Raw genomic sequence first — 19,610 nt, forward strand, 5'->3', positions numbered from 1 at the left:
CAAAGATAACCGAGAAAACTTCAGGAAGTCTTTGCGTATTGGTCTACTATTTACATATCAAAGCATCATAGTTGTCTGTTTCACAGCCATCAAAGTGTCCAGTTACACCTGGGCATTTTTCTCTGTCACCCTTTCCTTACTTAGCCTGTATGCATAGATATGTTCTGGTTTTATATTTGCTTTGCATTTCTTGCTATTAAAATCTAGTCTGACTTTCATTGCTACTTTAAGCTTATGTAAAATATCCTTATTGTATTATATTTTCGTGGTGATAAAACTTCCTACTAGTTTGCGTATTCTGAGAATGTACTCTTAACTTCATCGTTCAAATTGTTTAAAACATTTAAAACTGTCTCCAGAACAGATACATATATAGGAGTCAGTGAGTGTGCCAGGCATATCACTGATTTATTAGCTGTTTTTTCCTGCAGCAGTAGTTGCTGTAAGGATGTTGTTTCTGCCCTCAGAAACTTTATAATTATTTAAAAGATGATGTAAGATAAAACAAAAACAAATATATCCAGTTACAGCAATTCAGTAGTATATCCTAGCATTATTTAATCCCTGAGGCCAAATGATGAACCAGAAAGCTTTCTGCAGCAGGACACTTGTAAAACTGTTATGTTCTAAATAAGATTTTTTAAATTTGAAAAGTTGTGTATTATCCTAATAGATAAATACACATTTTCAAAATATTTTCAAATATGGCAAAGCAAGAAGAAAATTTAAAATATCCTAACCCCAACATTTGGAAATAATTAATATATTTACTTCTTTTTCTTGCCCACAAAATACATGGTTGGTTAAACTAATTTTAGTTCTTAATACGTTCTAAATATATTTGTGTGTGTGTGTGTGTGTGTGTGTGTGTGTGTGTGTGTGTGTGTGTGTGATGGTGGACAGTGTTTGGAAGTAAGGATGAGGTATGGCTTCACAAAGTGAATCATTCCTGCTACTCTTCTAACAGTAGTGCACAGTAAGCCTTATTTTCTAGTTTGGTGGGTTTAACAATCCCTTTCTTTATCACATATTAACCTTCTGAGTTGAACTTTTAAAACGCATCCACATTCAAAATATGTGAATAATATTTTCAGATCAACATTTGATCTAGCTAGTATTTATTGAGGTTATTCCATATCTATATAAAATAAAATGAACTGTATTAGTTCTATATTTAGCTAGTTTTACCTGTTTAGTTTATAACTGCTTAGTTAAAGCTTATATCATTATAAAGGGAGTGATGCAGATTCTCTGTCAATTTGCTACATTTATAGTTATGGTAATATTTATGTCTGTGTTATGTAAATGGTTCCTGCTAAATAATACTTTATTTACATTTTATTAAGATTTTATTAAAATATAGGCAGTGGGCAGTGTTTCTAGTTAGTAATAGTGAATTGAAACTTAGAGGACCTTTGAAATAATTCCTAGATGCATATAATTTTATTAGGAGCACTGGACTTTTAAAGATTAAGGCAAAATGAAAGAAAGAAAAGTTCTGTTTTCATCCAGTCACTCTTGAGTACACCATGCAGCATTTCATCTCACATTAACCAAAAGACCACCTGAGAACCTGTGAAATCTTCCCTGATAAATCCTGACAGAAACTGGGTTTAATTATTTTTGTTTATGGGGATCCAAGTTAGGCTTGCAGTTTGACATCTTCCTAGAGTGATTAGACTACACTTTTTAATCTACACTTCCTGATATCTCCTTCAGACTACCCTGTTCTCAGAATTTAGTATTCTGTCCTTGTAATAAATAATAAGAAGTACCGTAACCATTCACAATAGAAACACCTGCCAAATCTCAAGTAGTTTTGAGTGCTTTGACTTAAAACAGGTCTATTTCTTTTTGACAAGTTTGGGATGAATTTAAACTTTGTTTCTGTAAAGTATAGATAAAGTTATTTTGAATCTTCGATACACTAGCAAGATGAATGATAGCCACCAATAATGTATCTTTTAATAGGTTGCTACAAAGTTACCAAAATTTTTCCCAAACAAATTTACTTCACACAAGGTGTGAATAGAATTTTTTTTCACCCTTTCTTAGAAGTTACACACGTTTCAGTAGAGGGGCAGAAGGAGAGATCGGAGAATTTGATTCTTTTCGACAAAGCTACATTGTACTTAGAAATAGTGGTTATATACCATTACACCTTTGAAAGTATGTGAGTTATCAGCAGTGTAATACAATACTGTGGTGCACAGCAGAAAACAAAACAAACAAAAAAAGGTAAGCTAATGTGTTTCCTTTTCAAGGTTGGTTAGATTTAAAGTGTATAAATTATCATTCTTTGTAACTATTCTTTAGATTTCAGTTGTGCTTCTTAAAACTTCTACAGGTACTTAAAACAGATGCTGAGGAACTTGTCTCCAGAAGCTATTGGGATACACTGAGACGTAACACAAGCCAAGCACTGTTTTCAGACCTCGCAGAGGTATAATTAAACCTCAACAAGGTCCTTGTACTATTTGCCATCTTGTTAATCTAGTCCTCATTTCATTTTAGTCACAGTGATGAAACCCAACATGTATGTTACATTTTCCATTGTTTTAGTACAGCAAAAATTACTATATATAAACTGTGTATTTGAATACATCAGCTTTGACAGTTCAACTTAATTAGAAGGAAATGGCATTTTTTTTAACTTAAGGATGACTTTCTAGAAATTACAATATATATATTTTAAAGTTTCACTGAATCTTTTAAGCTTACAATTTACCATGTTACATGAAATGCTGAAATGTTTCCCCCAGTAAAAGATACCTGACTCTTCAGAGTTATGTTAGATTTAAACAAATTTCCTAGTATTGATAGTGAGTGTCTTACCAAGGGCCTGGGGTATGGGAGTTTGAGAAGGTATGGTAGGAACAGCCAGTCAAGGAAGGGAGGAATATTTTACCTTGACATTAAGATTGCCAGTGCATAGTGAAAATAAAAAGCAGACCGACCTTATTTCAGTTCTATTACTGTTTATGAATTTGTTACAGATCTGCATCGTACTGCTGCATCGGAGTGGGCTGCTTTCATTATCCCATTCTTACGCTACTGTCAATAGGGATTTCTAGTTTTTCAAGATGGGCCATATCTTAGAAACACTGTTTTGTGTTTCTTATTAAGAATTTTTCCTAAGAACTTTATTAGAGGCAGCTAGCGGTCTTACCAGAAAAGACTTTTCAATAAATACTGAGATTTATTTTTCATTATCTCTTTCTCTTTAAAGTGGGCTTCTCATTTCTTTTTCTAAACTTTAAATTTAACTTTTAGAAGTTACACCTGAAAATATCTGGAGAAGTAAACTGGAATCAGTTGTGACTTCTGTTATCCATATATACAATGTTACTCTATTGACATATCTAGACTAGGGCAAACACTTGAAAATGTTAATTTTGTCATCCTTGCTCAGTTTTAAAGTCCCAAAGCAATTAAAGTATTTTGTCCTATGTTTAATATGTCTGTGATATATAGATGTGATGTAATTATGACCAACAATTACCTTTTAAAATTACCTTTTCAATATGAGCCATGTTTAGGTATGAAGTGGCAGATGTTCCATTTACAGATATTTTAGAAGCACTTTATTTTGTAATCATTAGGTAGGCACATTGTAGTAGTCAGTGCTTAAAAATAAGAGCAACTGGGACTCCTAGAGTCCATACAAGTCAACTGTGTCGTAGCTTCCATGCTTCAAATCAACAGTCATATCATTGTTGTCTCTCCCCATACTAGAGTATCCACCTTCCAGCCTCCAACTATCTTCATCCCATTTAACTCTGGTAGACATTCTCAGTTAGACAAAATCTGCTAATCAGATGTTGAATTTAATTTAAATCTTGGGAAGTTTAATATCAGAAAACCAGTCAGTTCCTGTGTACTCAGAGAATTATATGATTTCTGTAAGATCTTTGGAAAAGGTATATGGTTCTGTTGTAGATAGACTGGAGGAGCTGTGGGCTATTACAGCTTCCCAGAGCTAATTAATTCTGCACACCTCTTCCCAACTCAACATTCTGTGACACCCCCTTTGTTACTTGAAAGTGGCCGTGATAGGAGTATGAATACCACAGAAACTGGCCAACATTACAAATCCGCCTTTTTTTTTTTTTCCTGGACAACTCAGTTTGCCAGCACACTATTGGCTGTAATTAATCCACACTCTGATCCGAAGCTGCTAAATTAATGAATGAATTGAATCAAATTTCATGAAAGTAAATCTGATGGAGACAATCAAGAAAGGAAAAAGAGGAAAAGAAAAGAAAACTTATATCGTGTTCCAAAGTAAAATAATTACTTGGGGATTATCTGTTACTACCCTCCCACATTAGAATAATAATTGAGAATTAACTACAGTTCACTTACAACTAATTATATAAATCCTTATAGGTTACTGTGAATACCAGTGGAACACAGAATTGTTTATAGTATTAGTATTTCAGGATTCAAATTGGTTCAGAAAGAAGGCTTGGAAATCTATTTGTTATTTGTATTTCTTTATTGTATATTTAATATGTAATTATTGAGATAAAATCTGTTTATTATAGGGAAATTGGGTTATTAGCCCCTCATATTCTAGTCTGGAGCTGTTTCTAACCATAGATTTTTTAAATTACAGTAAAACTCTGTGTCTCCAATTATTGTGAAACCATATAATGAAAATTTGAATATCAGAGCTAAGACCACTTTCTAACCAAAATCATATATAATAAATTCTTAGTGCAGTATGATGAGTATATTGTGCAACTGTTGAATACAGTGTGTCAGTGTCAAAATTATAAACACTGTTTTGAGTTCTACAGATGAAATGTAAAATTTTGCTTTAAATTTGCTTTAAATTACATATTCTTGGTAAATTTCAATGGATTATTCAAAAACTTCATTAACAAAATCAAAAGTTTGAAGATTTCCTCTAGCCCTTGGGTACCTCGTAGGGTTATTATCACATTATAATCAATAAAAATATGTTAAAATAATATTTTTAAACCCTTTAATAGTTTGATATATTTATATTTCATGCAAGTTTATTTTATTTTTGATGAAATCATTTTAAATAGTTTTTAATCAAAACAAAGTAAGATAATGTCCTTTGAATAAATGGCCCATGGGGTTCTTTGGTGGCTTTTTCTCCCTTTGTTATGAAAACACCCGAGTTCATTTTATTTTAACAATGAGCACAAGAATCACAGGAATAAAGTCTCTATTTTTCTCTCAGTCCTTGGGTGATGTAAGTTACATAACACTGTTCAGATCCCAAGGACACTGGTATAGTTTTCAGTGGCTGAGCAGTACTCTGTTTCACTGAATGGGGGAAAAGTTTTCCCCATTTTCATTTTCGTTTCTCTGATGTCACTGTTACTTATGCCTCATTGGATCTGGATTATCTGGATAAGTGCAACATACATCTCATAAGATTTTGATGCTGAAAGACTGTTAAGTGAAGATCTGCTCTGATCAGTGGGCAGGAGAAAAACTGGCTGAATGAGGTCATTATTTAAAACCTGTATAAGACAAAGCCATCTTATTTTAGTATACTGTGTCTTGAAAAGGACATCCCACACTGTAAGAAAACATTCCTTAATTATGTTATCTGAATTCACTAACTTTTGCTGTTCCTGTAACCACTCATTTTAAGGCTTTTTTTCCAGATGTATATAATATGTAATTTCAACAGCAAAAAAGAAGTAAGAGTGTATGATGTAAAAATCTTTTTTTCATTAAGATTCAACATTCTTTTCTGTGTTTAGTCCCTTTTCAGTGTCCTGAAATATATTTGACAAAAATACATAATAACAGCTAACACTTACTGAGCATTTACAGTACACTAGTCAGAGGGCTAAATGATTTAAATGTGTTATCCTTACCACAACCCTTTGGGATAGATACAATTATTATTCCTTAAGATAGTAATATCCTCGAGGGATTAACTTCTCTAAGATCACTTAAATTATGAGAAGTGCCTGGATTCAAAGCCAGCAGTCTGACTTTTAAACTCATCTTATTTGCTCACCACAATACTGGCTATTTGTGAAGCAAGCAACTTTTTCAAAAACAACATTTCCCCCTTCTGATCTACTCTTGTCTCCTTTCCTCCCACCCCATTCCTCTAGCTTCCAGACAGAGGCGCCTCTACTCTTATGCTCCACTCGAGCATGGAGTAACCTCTGAAATATTTCCTCCTACTACTAATTTAAGCGGATAATAAGTAAGATAATAAACTTATTAAGCTAGACTCTATTAAATCACAAAAAGTGCCTATAATTAATACCAGATTTCTTTTTTCCCAGAAGTTATTTGCATCTTATGACTACTAATAAGAACATTTGTTTGCTTATATTTTAACTTTATCCTCAAAATTGTTGTTATGGTTAGGATTATTCCCATTTTATAGATAAGAAAGCTGAAAGTAAAAAAAGTCAGTGACCCATGTCTTCTAATTTTAAATCTTGTTCTATTAGAGCAGGCTGCCTCTTCAACTTAAAGTTCTGGGGACAGTAATGCCTTTGAGAGCTACTCCAATTATACTAGTCTCCCCTCACTTATGGAGCCCCAAAAGACTGGCACCACTAATATCCCTCAAGTTTCATAAGAAGCTTATTCAAGAAGATGCATTTAAAACATAGTATGTGACACTTGGCTACCTGGCTGTATTTTTTTTCCTCCGGGCAAACAGATCAAACTACTATCAAATCCTCAAAGAAGTTGGTTTTATTGTAGACAACTTCTCAGGTATTCCAGCTATGGAGAATTCTTGGGATTTCTCAACAAAGTAAACAGAGAAGTAGTAGTAGAGATCTACCAAACAATGACAAGGAGGTTATATGCTGGAAATGATTAGGAAAATCTAAACTAAATTACTTAAATGTGAATAGAATATTTAGTCGATTACTAAAGAATGTCAACAGTTTTAGATAATTTAAAGTACAGATGACCCTACATGCTGGAGTTTTTAAGACATGTGAATAATTAGTCACTTTAGAAACAGATTTTAATGCATTAAAAGGGGACATGTGCAGGGGAAATCAGGTGTGGTCTTTGTTACTCCATTTTAATCATTAAAAGAGAAGAAGATTTGGTCCATGGAGAAAGGAAATAAAGATTTAACAAATGTTATGAAGGACAAAATTGCCATCTTTATGAAAGATTAGGAAGAGGGCTATGAGGAATCAAAGGAATATGAAAATTTAGTATATGGGTGAATGAGACTTTTGGTCAGCAACCACAGAAGACTGATCCTTTGTAGAGAAGTATTTGTTTTCTGTCTTATGTTTTCTATGGAGTACTATAAGGGTTCTGGACAAAAAGCTAAAAACTATGTGCCTATCTACAGCTATTTTTCTTGAATAAAAAATAGGATTATTTAAACTCTTTTTTTTCACATTTCCTAGGGTGATGTATAGGAGAGTTATAGTCCTTTGAATTTTATGCTTTTTGTACCTGAGTTTATGAAATGAGTTAATGGCCAACTGGAGAAGGAAGGAAGGAAGGAAGGAAGGGAAGGAGAGAAGAGGAAGATCTATAAAGCTATATTAAAGGAAGGTGGATGATTTTCATAGGCCATTATACTTTATAAGGACTATAACCAAGCAGTTTTAAGAAAATACTTAGAACTTAGTTTATTGAGTGGGAAAGCAAAAATCCTCTGGAATTAATTTTTTATCCATTTGACGTGTTATGTAAGACTTTGAAAAAATTATAGATCATATAAATTTTCAAGGTCATATTATTACTTTAGTTTTTCTCTTTCCAAATACAGTATCCATTTAAAGTATCATAATTGTGGAATACAGTGGTTAAGGGAAGCTGTTTTGTGAAACTTGGGACCTTTCTTTTGTCAGCTCCATTTATTCAATATATCTGAAGAGGTTACCTCTTTGGAACATCATTTAAAAAAACAGATTTTTCAGATTGATTAGGAAAATCCAAACTAATTACTTGAATAAAAATAGAATATTTAGATGATTATTAAAGGATTTCAATTATTTTAGATAATTTAAAAGATAGAATCCTATATGCATAATTTGAGATTAAACATTTCTTAAATCACGTCTTCAAAAATTTTTGAGTACAATGATCAGTTCCATTCAAAGTTCTATTATTAAAATGTGAGCTTTATTTTAACTATAATTGCATGTATTAATATGCCTGTGTTTTTCATTCTAATATTAATATATTTACATTCTTGATGTTTGTATGTTGATAACAGAATTCTTTGAGAAATATTGGGTATCCCTATTCTGTTTCTTTTATTGAAGCTAACTTTTAAATTGTGATTTTTTTTAAGCGTGCTGATGACATCACAAGTTTAGTAACAGATACTACACTTCTTGTACACTTTTTTGGAAAGAAAGGAAAAGCTGAGCTCAACTTTGAAGATTTTTATAGGTGAGCTTATTTATATATTTTTATTAAAAATTATTAGCCTACTGAAATCAGAAGGATCTTTAGAAATTGTCTAGTACAGCAATACTCACCTCTTTGTTACTTTAATTTTAAATAAGATCATCTGTATAATAAATACCCACATTTATCAGTACCTACATACCAGTGGTTATATTGATAATTATAACAGGAAGTTATTGAATTTTTTAAAAAATTCCAGATATCTGGATTGATTGTTATCTCTTGTATATTCAGAAGAAAGTATGTTGCCAATTCCTTGTCTCAATAAGCTGCAGTGATAGTAACAAGTAGTTTAAGTATCATTGCTATTCTGCAAGGTACTTTTGTTATCCCCATGTTATAGATGAGGAAACTAAACCCCTGAAAGGCTAGGTTATTTGCCCTGGGTGCTACAGTCATTAAGTGGTAAAGCCTCACAGATCGTGTGCTCTTTTCATTCTCATTTACAGGGAGGAACTTTATTAATCTTTGCGTCATCATACAATTATTTCCATATAACCTTTTCTAGGACAGTGAGTATTTGCTCATCTCCTGTTACGATTACTCTTTATTTATCTTTTTCCTTCTTTATTACATTTTTGTCATAGATTCATGGATAATCTCCAAACAGAAGTTCTAGAAATAGAATTCCTTTCCTACTCAAATGGAATGAATACCATCAGTGAAGAAGATTTTGCTCATATTCTTTTACGATATACAAATGTGGAAAATACATCAGTATTTTTAGAAAATGTGCGTTACAGTATACCTGAAGAAAAGGTATCTAATCCTCATATTTAGTTGGTTATGTTACTGTTTTGTAATATGTGCCTCTAAAACACATTGCCCTTTTGTTAGTTCTTTGGCTTCTCTGTGGATTAAAAGATATCTTGGATGTATTTCATTCTGTGTCCTAAATGCTCTGGCTACACTTTTAAAAATAAATTAATTGTATATTCTGGGTAGATATCCACATTTTTCTTAGGTATTTCAAAACTCCTTTAGGCTACTACCAATTGTTTTATTCAAATTAACAATATCATTTTTCAGAATTCCACTTAGCTGTATGCTTTGACTACTACCTAAACATCACCTCATAAAAAACAGTTTATGTTGACATCATTTCTGTCACACTCTATTCCTTTCCGTAACACCCTTAATAAAAGGTCATTTGAAGACCACCATTGATGAGTGAGTGATCTTATCATCAGCTGAAGTGAAGTTTTTCAAAGAGTTTAGATGGCATGAATGGTTAAGAACCTGGGACAACTGATTGCCTATTTGTTTAGTAACAAATGTGTTGTCAGTGCTTCTGAACAGTTGCATTATCTAGTGGTATTTGAATGCATCATTGCCACCAAATAGAACTAGTGTTACAAGCACCTCTTCAAGCGTGGGATGTTTTAGATATATTGCCTTCTATTTGTGTTTAGACAAGGATCAGGTTAGTCATCCAAGAAAAACTTGCAAACAGTTTGACTTTGTTTAGAATGGATACACTGTGACAATGTTAACAATTCTCCATTTCCCCTAAGGAATGAAAAAAAAAAAAAAGACTTCATGCATTTGGCAATTAGTTTACGATATCTCCAAATTAGAGTACTTTTTGTCTGTTTTCCATGTTAAACGGAATTTTTCCAATTCATAGGTACTTCCCTAAAAATAAATATTGAAAATTGTACTACCCTAGTAGTGCAATTTTTCCAGCTACTGAGGTATTACTTAGGGACTTGAATCTGCTTTTTTTTTTTTTGCTTTTATTAAATGGAAATATTAAAATCTGTAACTTAAAAGGTTAAGTTTTTTAAAGTTAAATTCAGTTTCTGAAAAATTCCAATTTCTAGAAGTATCTTAAGCACCACAAATGATTACTTGTAGAAATGGAAAAATTTGCACGTGAATCAAAATTAATTGATTCTCGTTGATTTTTTTTTTCTACATTACCTCATCAATCCTCAGAGCAACCTTCCAGGCTTGACACCTTTCTTCAGCATATTTCTTTTAGAATAGTGGAAGCTGAGGCTTTCAGATACTTAGACTGTTGTCCAAGGATTCAAATCCAAGGCTTTCTAAGCCAATGATATTCTTACCACACTCTACTTATGTCTTTCCCCTCCTTCCACCTACTTAACTCTTCCCCTTCCTTCCATCTCTCATCTCCTTCTCTCCAGAAGAATAACAGCTACTAATATTTGAATAGCACTTTACATTTCTAAATTACTTTCATTTTCATTTGTTTACCTAGCAGATATTTATTGAGCATCTACTATTTACTTGGCTTTATTCCAACCACTGGGGTTAAAGTGGCAACATAAGCAAAATCCTTCTCTCATGGAAATGTATGTTAGTGGAGAGACAAACAAGTAAAAAAAGACATACTTTCAGATACTGATAAACGTTATGAAAGGGAGCAAGAGCCATGGGGACTGGAAAAGAAGGTAGACTGTTAGGAAGAGCTTTGCTGAAGAGTGAAGAGGTAACTTCTGGGGAGAGACTGTGAAGAATGAGCTATGCGAAGTTCTGGGTAAAGTCTTCTAGACAGAGGTAACAGCAAATGCCAAGGGCCTGAGGACAGAGAAGCTTAGTTTATTTGAGAAAATGCCAAAAGGTAAAGTAAGTGGACAGGAAAATTGTAGAAGATGAGTAAGGAGAGGTAGATATGGGTCAAATCTTTTGACTCTGTAGGCTAAGGTAAGAAGTTTAGTTATGCAAATAGTGACTGTAAGAGTGATGGGAAGCCACTATAGTATTTAAACTTTAAAGCAAGAGTCAGCAAACTACTGCAGCTATTTTTGTAAGTAAAATTGTATTGGAACACAGCCATGCTCATTCATTTAATATACTGTCTGCAGCTGTTTTTACACTATAATGGTAAAGTTGAGGCAACAGAGACCATGTAGCCAGTAAAAATGAAAATATTGACTCTCTGGCCCTTTACAGAAAAAGTTTGTGAACCTTGCTTTAGCATAGGCATGATGCTCATTCAGCAAATATTCAACAAGTATTGACAATCAACTGTGACACTCAGATGTGGTCTAATTCATGTGCCAGATATCTGATTCATGTTTCAAGAGATATCTTGGCTGCTATATAACAGAATAGATTTTAGGTGGCCTGGCTTTGAAAGGAAGAGACAGGTTAAGATACTGTTATAGGTGCCCAGGCAATAGATAAGCATGGCTTGGACCAGGGTAAGAGTAGGGAAAAGGGGTCAGATATTGATTGGATCATTTAAAAAGTAGAGCTGATAGTACCTGTTCATGGATATTTCATTATAAGAGAAAAAGGAATCAGGAACTCCTAGGGCTTTGGCTTGAACCACAGGCTGAAACAATGCCATTTGCTGAGCTAAGCAAAACGATGAATTTAGGGTTAGGAGGGAATCAAGAGTTTTATTAGGAACCAGTCATATTTTAGATTCCTAATAGTTATCTCAATGAAAAATTAAGCAGGCAAGTTGGATATGTGAATCTAGCGGTCAAGGGTGCAGTCAGGACTACTGATTAGTAGTCATTAGTGTATATCCACATTGTCTGCAGCTTAAACTTCTCCCCTGAATTTCAGGCTTTTGCAATGTACTGCCTACTCAGCATCTCCACTTGAAGATCCAATAGATGTCTTAGACTTAATGGTTGCAAACCTGAACTCCTGGTCATTCCATAAAACTTGTTCTGCAAACCATCTTCCCTGTTTCAGTTCATAGGACTTCGGTTCTTCTTAGTTCTTGTGGCCAAAATTTTGGACTCCCTCTTTTCACATTCTACGTACAATCAGTCTATCAACAAATCCTATTGATACTACCTGTATAAGAATTTAACCACTCCTAGCCACCTCCACTGCTACCATCCAAGTAACCATTCTGTCTTGCCTGGAGTGTTGGAATTTCCTCCCAGATCATCCTTCTGCTTCCAGCTTTGCCTCCCTGCAATCTATTCTGCATTTAGAATTCACGGAAATGCTTTTGACTGTGATTTCGATCATACCACAGTAAGATTGCCATTCTTCTCAAAGTAAAAGCCAGAATCCTTACAGTGGCTCCTACACACACTGCTCCCTCATTACCTTTGACCTCACTTCCTATATTGTGATCTTCCTCACTCACTCTGCACCAACCACAGAAACTCTCTACTGTTTTTCAAATCTTCTGTCTTAGGGCTTTGTATATGTTGTCCCCTCTGACAAGAATGTTCTTCCCTTAATAGCCACATGGCTCGTTATGCTATTTCTCAATGATGCCTACCTTTTCTAATCTAATATATAAATAATAGCCTATTATATGAATAATATATAACCTATTATATAAATGATACTCCCTCTCCTGGCTTTCCTTATTCCTTCCTACCTTAATCTGTTTTTGTTTCCATAGCATTATCACATTCTAACATACTGTATAATTTGCTTAATTCCTAACAAATATGTTTTATGTATATGTATGCAAATATATTATGTTGAACTCTTGTTAATTGATGGATAGATGGTGTTTTAAAATGTAAAACTTGAAGCTTTTTTGTTTTATGAATTTTACCTACAGATTTATTCACTCGTGATGAAATGGCACAGGTACAAGGTTACTAATTATAATGTTGTTTGTAATAGCAACAGGCTGGAAATGGCGTAAATGTCTTTCAGTAAGTCACTGATCAAATATATCATGATATATCTATAGAATAGAATAAGGTGCAGCTGAAGAGAGATCAAAAAAGTTCTTTACTAGTGTAGAACTATCTCCAAGATATACTAAGTGTGAAAAGGGCATGATTTAGAGCCGTTTGTAGACTATAAAAAGCTTATGCTAACTCTGGAAGGATTCACAGGACTAGAAATTGGTTCCTCTAAGGAAGGAAACTACATGGCTAAGGGTGGAAGGGACATTTTGTGCTATACAATCTTTGGGCCTTTTGAATTTTGAACAAGTGAATATATTAAATAAATAATTTAAAAAAATTTTAAATGCCATGGGACTAGGTAAACTTATCTAGGAGATAATGTAGATAGTGACCAGAAGGGATGGAAAGATGGTTTCTCATACTAGCCATGTAATGCAAATGTTAACAAGAAAGTAGTATAATTATTGTTATTAAGCTTTAAGGAAATGGATATTCAGAAAGATTTAAGTGGCTTACCTTAGGTCATTCAGCCAGTAAATTTTGGAGTTTGGATTTATTTCTCCTAACCTTTTAAACTCACTTATATTTCTAAAAGTTATTATGTACTTGCCATTTACATCAGTTACCAATAAACTTTGAACAGTATATATTGTGGCATAATTTATGGGATCAGCATGAATTTTGTGCTGAACACAAACATGGCTTATATACACTTGAAAGCCTCATAAGACCATGTTTTCTGAACGTCCGTTTGTATTTAGTCAATACTATATTGTAATGATTTGTTTGGATTTTTTGAGTTAGTCTTTTCCTCTTCCTAGTCTTTTGTCGTTTATTTTATTGAGGTAAAATTTGTATAACAAAAAATTAACCGTTTTAAACTGAATAATTCAGTGAGATTTAGTGAATTCACAATATTGTGCAACTGCCACCTCTTTCTACTTCTAAACCATTTTCCTCATACCAAAAGTAAGCCCCGTACCTATGATGCAGTCCCTTCCCGTTTCCTTCTCTCCTCAGTCCCTGGCAACCATCACTCTGCTTTCTGTCTCTGTGGATTTACTTATTCTAATATTTAATTTCAATGGAATCATATAGCATGTAACCTTTTTGTTTGGGTTCTTTCATAGTATTTTTATTATTCACTTAAATTTCTTTTTTTTAAGAAATGGGGTCTTTCTCTGCCACCCAGGCTGGAGTGCAGTGGTGCAACCATAGCTCACTGCAGCCCCGAACTCCTTGGCTCAAGTGATTCTCCCACCTTAGCCTCCCAGGGAGCTGGGACTATAGGCATGTCCCACTGTACCTGGCTATTTTTTTTGGGTGGGGGGGGGGGGGGTAGAGACAGGGTTTTTTTTGTTTGTTTGTTTGTTTGCCTAGGCTTATCTCAAACTCCTGACTTCAAGTGATCCTCCCACCTCAACCTCCCAAAGTAGTGGGATCACAGGGGTGAGTCACCATACCTGGTCTCATAGTGTTTTTTAGGTTCATCCACATTGTAGTATGTATCAGTATTTCATTCTTTGCTATGGCTGAATAATAATAATAGTCCATTTTATGTAAATACCACAATTTGTTTATCCATTCATCCTTCCATAGACATTTGGGTGATTTCTGTCTTTGGCTGTTGTGAGTAGTGCTGTTGTGAATATATGTGTACATGTAGTTTTGATTTGTATTTCCCCGGGGAGTAATTATATTCAGCATCTTTTTATATGCTTATTGGCCATTTCTTTGGAGAAATGATTTTTCAAGTCCTTTGCCCATTTTTAAATTAGGTTGTTTATCATTTTGTTACTGCTTTGTACATGTTCTTTATATAAACTGGATTCTAGAGCCTTATCAAATATATTATTTGCAACTATTTTCTCATGTTTTGTGGATTGTCTTTTCACTTTATTTTTATTTATTCTTTATCTTTAATTTTTTTTCTACAGACAGGGTCTCACTCTGTTACCCAGGCAGGAGTGCAGTGGCATGATCATACTCACTGCGACCTCAAACTCCTGGGCTCAAGTGATCCTCCTGCCTCAGCTTCTCAAGTAGCTAGGAGTACAGTCCCATGCTACCACACCCAGCTAATTTTGATAGTGTTCTTTAATGTACATGTTTTTAGTTTGATGAAGTCTAATTTATCTATTTTTATTTTGTTCCTTATGTGTTTGGTGTCATATTTAAGCAGTTGTTGGCAATTCAAGGTCATGAAGTTTTGTCTGGTTATTTTGTAAGTCTACTAGCTTTAACTATTAAATTTAGAACTTTGATCTGTTTTGAATTAGTTTTTATAAATGGTATGAAGTTAGGGTCTAGCTTCTTTCTTTTGCATGTGGATATCCAGTTGTCATAGCACCATTTATTGAAGAAACAATTCCTTCCCCAATAAATGGTATTGACATCTATATTAGTTCACTTTCACACTGCTATAAAGAGATGCTTGAGGCTGGGTAATTTATAAAGGAAAGAGATTTAATTGACCCAGTTCTACATGGCTGGGGAGGCCTGAGAAAACTTACAATCATGGCGGAAGGCAAAGAAGAAGCAAGTACCTTCATCACAAAGCGGCAGGAGAGAAAGAGAGAACACACAGGAAAAACTGCCATTTATAAAACCATCAGATCTCATGAGAATTCACTCACTATCACGAGAACAGCATGGGGTGAACTGCCCCCATAATCCAGTCACTTCCCTCCCTCAACATGGGGGGATTATAGGTCCCTCCCTCCCTGGACACACGTGGGGATTGCAATTTGAGATGAGATTTGGGTGGGGACACAGAGCCAAACCATATCAACATTCTTATTGAAAGTCAGTTGACCATAAATATTTGAGTTTATTCCTGTACTCTCAGTGCATGTATTTTTTGATGTTTTCAGCTTTTCAGTTATCATTGTTTTATTTTTTGTTAGCATATAAGCTACTTCTTTTCACCTTATTTCTAACAGTTAAGACAAGTTCCATTCAAGTCCTGATGGTTTATTCCAGTAGTGATTCTGAGGGTGAGGATGGTAGAGTGAAGAAATGGCCACACCCCTTTTGTCTGCCCCTCTCTGACTGTCTGTCCCTCTTGGCCATTAAGAAACATTGCTTTACTTATCTCCATCAAAATACATGGCCCATTTATTATTTTATAATTTTATATTTCTAAACACAAAGTGTTTAATCTACACAAAAGAATGATTGTATGTTCTGAATTTGACCTCTTTCCAAAAATGAGAACCATGTGTTGAAAAATCTCAAAGTTCAGATGTTGAACATCATAGTCTGTCATTTTTAAATTTATTTCTTAATTTCATGCCTGCCCCCCAATATATTGATATTTTTGTTTTCCCTTTATTTAAAAATATTCCATCCTCATGTGTTTTACTCCTACTAACAGTAGCCTGTCACCCAGACACTGCTGTTATGGCAGCAGGTTGCAGCATAAACTGGTGCAGAACCACAGCAGTGACCAGTTTTTTTGGCAACAAGCTCTCCACATCACAACAAACCCTTTGTGGTGCAGTCCTCCTAACTGATTCAAACAGCCTTCTACAGAAAATGTGATGGGTGGGATAGGGTCACAAAGCAGGATCCAAGATTGGAATGGTCATAAATGATCAATATAAGGAAAGGAAAGTAAACAATGTGAGGAGAAAAGACAGTAAGGATTCTCCCATTGCAAGTAAAAGATGAGTTGTAATTGAAGTAACATATACCAAAAGCTGAGTGTTTGGGTAATAAATCATTTGATCTAATCAGTAGCTGGCTTATATGAAACTAGATCCCTGTGGGGCTTTCCCTGGCCTTCCAACACGGCCTTGTTAGTGTCCCTTCCTCTCACCCTTGTATTAAATAAGAATTTGTTAGGCCTCAACTCGGCCTTCTGCTCTTCTCTCTGTTCTCTTTCTTAATTATGTTAATTTGCTGAGGAGAACACATTAACTAAATACAGCTCCTCTTGTCCAAATGTGTATTCTCTAAGATACATTGTACTTATTTCAAAGACTTTCGCTATTCAACTGAAGTAACAGCAGTGGCAATAATTGCAGTTTATACACATGACATTCCAGAAGAGGCCACCCTGACCACCAATCCTTTACATTATCCCACACCAGCCCAGTGTGGAGGCACCCAGAACTGTACCTCTGAGGTCATTGCACTTCCTGCCACTGCCCTGGCAGTGCTATAGTGACAGGAACAAGTGTGAATACACTGCGTTGACATGGAGTCAGCACTTTGATTTTGCATTGTCATTATAAAGACATTCATGATCTAATGATGCTGAATTCCATTTGAGGAATACATGTGCAGGGGAAACTTTTTTATGGCTTTTTTTTCTGTTTTGTTTCTTTATTATCATATTGACCTTACAAGGTTAAAAAAAATCAGGCATAAAAGAGAGGATTTTCAAAATTGAAACTTTTTCTTTTTTATTGGAGCTTTTTTTTGGAATTTTGTGCTGACACGACAGTGTTTAAAAAATACTTTTACCTATTATTCTAATAGCAGGCAGCACTATTGTGACTAGCAGGCAGCACTACCCAGTGAAAGTAAGTCTGAGTGAATTTTACATTCCAGTTGGAGAACAACGTCAAAATGTGCCCTGGAAATGTTTACTTACAAGATACATTGCAAATGCTTAATCTGTTTTTTTCTCTTATGTGTAGATCCTGATTTTAATAAATTTGGCAATACTAAATGTATTTTTATTTCCTTTCCCAATATAGGGCATCACATTTGATGAATTCAGGTCATTTTTCCAGTTTTTAAATAACCTAGAAGACTTTGCAATAGCCCTGAATATGTATAACTTTGCAAGTCGTTCTATAGGGCAAGGTAAGTAATCATCTACAAAAATTAAAAGCAAGAAGTAATACTACATTGTTTCTGTAGATTTTGGCAACCAATTAATTAAATATGACATATCACCCATCAACTTGTGTGAAAGTCCGGTGTATACTTTCAGTGACAAGTCAGTTCTGGTACTTGTCAGAAAACAGCCATGAGAGAAGAAACCTCATGGCCACTGGGTGACATTGAGGGACTTGTGTGTACCTATGGAGGAAGCAGCTGGTCATGCCCTGTTCTCACAGGATGGTGTTTTATTTTACTAATTTAATGCCTGCTGACTCAGAAACTGGAATTTTCTCAGCAGAGCCACCTCTTAGCCATGGACTTACATTAACCAACTAACCTGTAAAATTGAGTATCAGTTTTGCATAATTTTCAAATAAATACAGTGGTCATAGAATCCCGAGTGCTGGTGTCCTCAGAGCCAGCTGTCTTTGGCTGTAGGTGGACTAAGAAGCCAAGCCCTTTTCCTAGGATCCTGTGGCTGTGATCACCTTCCCTCCCCTCACGGCCATGTCCTTTTTAAAAATTCTTGCCCTATGGGGACTTTGTTTGTCTTTAAGGTGATTTTACCTGTCTCTGCCATAATCTATGTTAATGCACAAGCTTAAACCCCAGAGGACAGTCTTTTTTATTATTATTATTATGTTCTAGAGAGAAGCCAAACTGCAGTCCCTAAGTGCTGATGATAATTTCTCTTTCCCAAAAACATAGATACTGATTTCATCATGTGGCCTTATTCATTTATTCATTGAATAAGAGAAACCTGAAAAATTTTATATTTTACCCTTTCTGTAGTCTAGATGTTCAAATATGGCATATTCTCAACCCATTTTAGTGTTTTAAAGCCAAAACCTTTGGCAACTCTGCCTCTACAGACTAGCCTTTACTGCTGTGATAAACCTCATCAACGTGCAAAGAAACAAATCAATATCTGGTTACTGGGTTCAGAATAGAAAAGTTGTTTGTTTTTTAGAACTGGGAAATGAAAAAAATTGATGGCGTCACCTGTCTTGCAGGTGCTAGAAATACGTCCATCTCTTTTTGCCATCACAAGTATCTTTATTCAGGTTATTACCTCTTAAAAGGAATATTGTAGTAGCCACCAAAGTGACAATCCTGCTACTAGCTGCTTTCCTCTTTGATGTTTCCTACACACCTGACAGAATAATCTTTCTTAAAAAAATTAACTTTTCTATGACACATCTGCAATGGAAAACTCTTAAGTTTTCCAATTGCCTATTGAAGAATGTTCTGGTTCCCTGCCTCAAAGTCCCTGTGCAGAGTTTCTTGAGATCGTAGATGTCCCCGGCTCCACCCAGACCAGACTCCCTGTTTTCTGAATGTGCTTTATGCCCTCCCACCTTCCCGCCTGCCTTGGTTCATTCATGTCATCTCATCTGCCATTTCTGTCATCTCTATAAGCTGAAATTGTCCTTTTGTGTTCAGCTCAAAGACAAAATCACATCCTTTTCCTAACCACTGCCTTTGTCTCCCTTCTCCCTGCTCCACACTACACACAGAAGCGGTCACTCATCTCCAGATTCTCATAGCACTTTATTGGTACTTTTTGTGTGGCCCCTGTAATGATTATTTGGGCAGGGGTCTCATTTCCCATCTGAACCATAAGTTTCTTGAAAACCTATTCATCTTACTAACTTCTAAAGTATCTGTCACTGATAGTAGGTGCTCATTAAACATTCGTCGAATGTGAATGCATTATTAACCTAAGATACAGCTGTTGCTTGGCTCTTTTCATTTAAACCACAAAAATGTTCATTACCTAAAAGA

The 19,610-nt window shown here is 34.8% G+C and overlaps 1 protein-coding gene across 7 annotated transcripts in view; it reads left to right on the forward strand.

Moving 5' to 3' along the window:
- The window catches only part of MICU3 (mitochondrial calcium uptake family member 3), a 121,914-nt gene that overhangs the window by 68,888 nt on the left and 33,416 nt on the right, over positions 1 to 19,610 (forward strand). For 5 of the 7 annotated variants that reach the window (XR_010134923.1, XR_010134924.1, XM_063709073.1 and 2 more), the window contains 4 exons: positions 2,348 to 2,443; positions 8,285 to 8,385; positions 8,991 to 9,162; positions 17,696 to 17,804. Coding sequence is in view for 5 of the 7 variants with exons in the window: in XM_063709073.1 (XP_063565143.1) it covers positions 2,348 to 2,443; positions 8,285 to 8,385; positions 8,991 to 9,162; positions 17,696 to 17,804 (478 nt within the window). In the remaining 2 variants the exon portion in view is untranslated. The remainder of the gene's footprint in view (positions 1 to 2,347; positions 2,444 to 8,284; positions 8,386 to 8,990; positions 9,163 to 17,695; positions 17,805 to 19,610) is intronic. The other 2 variants (XM_063709075.1, XM_055349138.2) reach the window with 1 other exon arrangement.

This window comes from Gorilla gorilla, chromosome 7 (assembly GCF_029281585.2).
Source record: "Gorilla gorilla gorilla isolate KB3781 chromosome 7, NHGRI_mGorGor1-v2.1_pri, whole genome shotgun sequence".
NCBI lineage: Eukaryota > Metazoa > Chordata > Mammalia > Primates > Hominidae > Gorilla > Gorilla gorilla.